We start from the raw sequence: 6000 nt of genomic DNA, 5'->3' as shown, positions 1-6000 counted from the left end.
TTGCCAAACCTCCAGGATTGGCCTGGAGTCTCCAGGAATTGAAGATCAATCTCCAGGACACTGCTGTGTGCAACCCCGGAGAAAAATCATCGGGACATTAAAAAAGTTTATTTTTGGTCATTTTCTTTGAACATTTCTTATTACCGGATACAAAAATGTTGAAAATTTGAAGTAGGCCGTTTGACAGTCAATCATCAGCCAATTAAGTACTGAGTCTTTTAGCTTTCCAATTAGCATAGGAAGGCAGTACACCACAAGGATGGATGTGTTGGCCGACTAATGGCTGGAACGTGGGGGCAAGTCATGTGATGAAACCTCCAGGAATAACTTTAATCACAGTTGGCAACCCTAACTTTTTACACTGTGTCCAGATGAGGGCAACGCTCCTGGAATGATGACCTTTGAAATTTCTCCATGTCTGGTGGACAGGGCGGAGTAGATGTTGACTTTGTGCCATAGTGTAAAACATGAGATAGCAAGTTGTCAGCCCATTTCACATCTCTGCCCATTATTTCCACTGAAGTCAGCGGGGTTACTGACTCACTATTGACTCACCCGCTATTGTACAAAGGCAAGATGTCCCATTTAGCAACCCTCTTTCACAAACAACTCCAGGGAGGCTTCTGAGAATTTGTCTGTGACTCATTTTTGCACCTTAAAAATAAAGGAAGCCCCAAGGCAATGCAACCTCACTTTCAGAGGTGCAATCCTGCTTTAAGTAGACCTCAGGCTGACCTGCTGGATTCTGTGGCTAGGTGAGATTTCAATGAGCCCGGGTGTATAAGTACCCCGGGTCTTTATTTGGATGCAGCTGGTGAGTTTTTAAACTGAAGCCATAAACTTGATGTGGAGTTAAAATCTGGGCCAAGGCTGAGTTAATGTCCCCTACAAATTTATGGTGACACTTTCTTCTTGTGTCTGTGACAATTCACAACTTGGACAGTTTTGAAATTTAGTGAGTTATGTATTTGTTACGAGCTCAAAGACTATAATGTTTCTAATGTAATGTATTTATTGAACTGAATGTAACATGGCTCCCCCCAGCCCTGTGCCTCATGGCAGAGGTCACATGACTCTGGCAAACCGGATAGGATATGTAGTAATGATTGCATTTCAAAACCCAAACAGTATTCAAGTCCATCACTCAACCCTGGCATTTCTTCCAGGCCATTACTGCTTCATTTCCCTACCCATACACAGCGGGCTTCCAGGGTTATTAGGGTCTTCTGCTCCAATGAGAATGCAACAAGCGAGGAGTTCCTACTGTCATGGTGACACTGAGCGATACCAGTGTCCACATGCAGCCTCGAATGGTTTTGCTGACTTATACTTGCAATTTGTAGCCACATGAGATGGGAGGAGGATGGTATGATGCGTGTGTTAAAGGACTGAGTCAAGGCTAAACCGTTTAAGGGTAAGCTTGCTCCAATGTTTAAAGGGAAGTCCTAGACAATTGTAAAACAAATTACTGCTGCTAGTGGGACAAGATTATGCACAAATTGGCTGCTTCATTTCCTACATCACACCAGTAACTACACTTCAGAAATACTTAATTGGCTGTGAAGTGCTTTGGGATGTCCTGAGGTTATGAAAAGTGCTACGTAAATGCAAGCCTTTCTTCCCATAATAGGCCTGTGTGGTAAGCTTTGATAGTACTTTAAGACAATATGGTGTTAATTTTAGGAACTTTGCACAGGATGTGGGCATCGTTGGCAAGGCCCGCATTTATTGCCCATCCCTAATTACCCTTGAACTGAGTGGCTTGCTAGACTATTTCAGAGGGCAGTTAGGAGTCAACCACATTGCTGTGGGCCTGGAGTCACATGTAGGCCTGGTGAACCAGATGGGCTCATGATCATCATTAGATTTTTAAATATTGAATTCAAATTTCACCATCTGCTGTGGTGGAATTTGAACCCAGGTCTTCAGAGAGTTACCCTGGGTTTACAGGAATACTAATCCAGTGACAATGCCAGTATGCCACCGCATCTCCATCCTCCCCTACACAGCATCAATGAGGATAAATTGAGTACTTAAATACAGGATGTTCACCCCAACGCATAGCTCACTGAAGATCCTCCTGCAACGCCTAATTTCCAATCAGATGCTAACTTGCTCATCCCCTATGATTCAGCCCGAGCTAACTATAATCCGTTTTACATTCAATTTTTTCTATTTAAGTCCAATATAAAAAGTGATACATGTTGGAAGTTTTAAAGTTACAGGCTTGAGGGGGTTCTGCTTTCTGTCACATGTCAAACACTGAGATAACTGCTTGATGGGTGAGTTGTTGTTGGTATCTAGCAAATCCAGACCTGCTGTTTTTACATAATCTGGAATGCAGGAACTGACAAATGTTGAGGTATGTCTCTGACAATCCTCAATCCTCAGCAAGTGAGAGTTGGACTAAAAACGGATATACTAAGTGGATAAATCAGTGCTTTAACTCATTCTTACCATGAGAGTGAGCATTAGAGCTCAACCAATTTGTCTTGGATAGGAAGTTGCTGATTGGTATCTGCTGTTTGTACATAGAACAATCATTAATATTCCCCAGCTTTAAGACAGGATCACCTCCTCAGGGTGTGAGCAGCTCCCTCTGACCAGTCTGCACTGAATGGAGTAGGAATAAACAGTATAATTCCACGGCTGAAGTTATTGGCTGTCAGTGCTATCGGAAGATGAGGACAAGCCGGCTAATTAAATATACGCTGTTCTCATTCTGCTACGTCTTCTGGGTAAGTGAATGAACGCACTCCCTTTTCCTTCCCTTTCTCAGGCTCCACCATTTTTTCCTTTGCAGCTAGTGTTCACTCCACAACGATCGCCACCCTCTAGTGCCTAGGCGAGGTGGTCATTCTCCGAGTCGGAGCCTGGGATGTGAATGTGGGTATGCTATTTAACCATGGAGAGCATCACAGGAATCCTGCCATCATCCGGGGTGATTACACGCACATCCTAGCAAGATTCTTGGATGATTTTCAGGGTTGAGAATTGTGGGTGAGTTCTTAGTCCAAGTCCTGTAACTCTCTTATCATCACCCTAGCTAAGACTGACTGAGCAAAACCTGGGGAATCAACTCAGGACCTTGCAGTAAAGTATGTAGGGACACAGATTGAAAACAGCCATCTCAGAGAGGTACCCGAAATACTTTAGTACCTGTAAAGCTGCACCTCAGCAGGAGGCACCAAACATAGTAGTGGTAGACTCCTCCTTGTTCGAATACGTCTGAACAGTAAGTTAGTTCAAAGGTCAGACCTTTTACAGCTAAACCAACACTAAGGAATTTGATGATAATGGAGGAAAATTGTGTGCTGCTGCCGCACCCCCACTGCGCTCTCAGCTGCTTTTGCAGGAACCAGAGGCAAGGAGAATCCAAGGCATCTGGGTAGTTTGGCAGCTGCAGTTGATGGCCAGTACAGAGAGTTTCTCCACTTCACCCTTTGCTGCAGTCCACTGAGGATTACTAATCATGGCTTATGCCACAATATCACTGTGGGCCAAGACATGGAGATAGGCCCCAAGAGTTACCTCAGAGTATGGGATTGAACCCATGCTATTGGTGTTATTCTACACTCCACATTCTTAGCCAGCTGAGCTAACTGGCCCCTTCACCATAGTGAATATTGTTCACTGGAAGTATAACAGGTATAGATTTTCTGGATTTGGGATAGAACTTTGGTGCAGCACCCTCCTTAAACTTGAGCTCATTCAAAACTCTGCTGCCCCTCCCTCCACCCCTGTGTTTGCTGACCTACATTGGCTCCTGATCCAGCAAAGCCTCCATTTAAAACCTCCTGTCCAAATCCCTCTATGGCCTCCCTTCCTATCTCTGCGCTCACCGGGAACTCTGCGCTCTCCATTCTGGCCTCTTGTACATCCCTGATTTTATCACTCCACCATTGGTTGTTGTGTCTCCAGCTATCTTGGCCCTAAGCTCTGGAATTCCCACCCTAAACCTTTCTGTCACACTGTTTCCCAGGTTGCTCCATAATCTTGTGAAGCAGTTTGGGACATTTTACTAATGCTATACAATCACACGTTTTTGTGGTTATTGTTGCTGTTGATGGGACTCTGACGATTTTACAGCCTTGGGGCCATTTGCATCGTTGTGGCTGGCTCTTGGCTCCACCAGGGAGTTTGTCAGGAATACAGCGATTAGTTGTGGCAAGCCTTTTAACTGCTGGTAAATGTAAAAGTATTAATGCATGGTTTTATGCTGTCGAAAGGGGGGAGGGGGAGGAAGAACAAAGGGAAGGTCTGGATAGGTTAGAGGGAAGAAGAGATTAAATAACAAAGATGTCATGGAATAAAAGGCAGAGGGAGTGATAACAGTAGTAGTAAAGAAACAAAGCATTGATGCCAATGCCAAGCCATTCCACTCTACCCACCCCCCCATGGCCCCCTATGCCAAACCATGCCCCTGTATTCACCCCCCATGGCCTGTCATGATAATAGCTGATTGTGGTAGTGGACTCCAGTATTAGATATTATATGGTACTCTGTGCTAGATATGGGGTCACCTGACCCGTGAGTTGAAGGTCAGATAGCACATGTTGGAGCCTGTCTGGATAGAATTCAGTTACTGCAGAGACATGTTTATATTAGGGTAATGTGTTATCAATAAAGTTAATTCAGCTACATGTGCATCATTGAAACAAAAAACAAGACTTGGTGTCAGAAGTAAATTAAACACAACAGTGGAGTTTCTGAAACCACCAACTGAGCCCAGTTTGGAGGGTAATCTCACCGAAAACTGGAGGAGGTTCTGGCAGCGATTCGAGCTGTACCTCACAGTGACGTGCAGTGATAATAAAAACCCTCAGGTACAGTCTACAACCTTTCTTCACTTAGCAGGGGGAGAAGCCCTAGAAGTCTATACACATTCACGTTTGAAAGTGATGAGAAACGAAATGACTTGAAAGAAAGAATGGAAAAATTCGAAGGCCAAGAAAAATATCACATGTGAAAGATACCGAATATTTTTTAGGTGCACGCAAGGCAGTGAGAACGTTAGTCAGTATGTAACTGAGCTGAGAAAATGAGCTAAATCGTGTGAATTTGGGAGAGCTTGAAGAATCACTCATCCGAGATAGAATCATTTGCAGAATCACAAATGACTCTCTGAGAGAATGGCTTTTGAACAAAGTTGATCTCACGCTGGAGAAAGCAATAAATATCAGCAGAGCAGCAGAGACAATGAAATTCCAGATTAAACAGATGACAGAAGTCGCACACGGTCAAGCAGTTAGATGCAGTCAAACAGAACCAGCCCCGGGAAAGAACAAATAGACAGTCTGAACGTAAAAAGAACAAAACTGCTATTAAAACATTTAAATGCAGCCAATGCAGAACAGAGCATTTACCACGTAGTTGCTCAGCCTACAGAAAGCAGTGTAAGAACTGTGATCAACTAAATCACTTCACTCAGATGTGTAAATTGAAGAAAGTGCACACAACTGCAGATGATGACACAGACATTGAAATGGAACTTTTTGTTGGTGCAGTAACAACAAATTCTATAGCAGAAGAATGGAAGGTTGATTTAAAAATTGCCAACGTGATGGTGAATTTCAAGCTTGACACAGGTGCACAAGCAAATGTCATCCCCATGAGCCTGTATTGTAAGATAAGCAAAGAAAAACAGCTAACTAAAACAAAAGTGAAGCTGTCTACTTATACAGGTGAAAAAATTGCTGTAAAGGGCAAGTGCACACTTAAAGTGAACCACAAAAAACAGTCTCAAGCACTTCCATTCCTGGTGGTGAAAACTGATGCAAAACCCATTCTTGGAATCAAAGCTTGTGAAAATCTGAAGCTAATCAAGAGAATAATGATCATCACCACTGATGACATCCTGAGCCAGTATAAAGATGCGTTCCAGGGGATTGGCTGCCTAAAAGGAGAGCACACCATCAAGATTGACAAAACTGTAATACCCAATGTACACCCGGCCAGGAAAATACCAGTAATGCTGAGAGACTGACTGAAAACAGAGTT

The 6000-nt window shown here is 43.5% G+C and overlaps 1 protein-coding gene across 3 annotated transcripts in view; it reads left to right on the top strand.

Moving 5' to 3' along the window:
• Window positions 1–2502: 2502 nt before the first annotated feature.
• Window positions 2503–6000, top strand: part of LOC144696384 (tetraspanin-33) — a 54138-nt gene continuing 50640 nt past the window's right edge. The window contains exons 1-2 of one of the 3 annotated variants that reach the window (XM_078567595.1): window positions 2524–2622; window positions 2780–3000. Coding sequence is in view for 2 of the 3 variants with exons in the window: in XM_078567594.1 (XP_078423720.1) it covers window positions 2682–2738 (57 nt within the window). In the remaining variant the exon portion in view is untranslated. Of the gene's footprint in view, window positions 2739–2779; window positions 3001–6000 lie in introns of all 3 variants that reach the window. The other 2 variants (XM_078567594.1, XM_078567596.1) reach the window with 2 other exon arrangements.

The sequence above is a fragment of the Cetorhinus maximus genome, chromosome 22 (genome assembly GCF_964194155.1).
Source record: "Cetorhinus maximus chromosome 22, sCetMax3.hap1.1, whole genome shotgun sequence".
Taxonomy (NCBI): domain Eukaryota; kingdom Metazoa; phylum Chordata; class Chondrichthyes; order Lamniformes; family Cetorhinidae; genus Cetorhinus; species Cetorhinus maximus.
The sequence above is the reverse complement of the archived record's forward strand: the minus strand, read 5'-3'. Positions and strand labels throughout refer to the sequence as shown.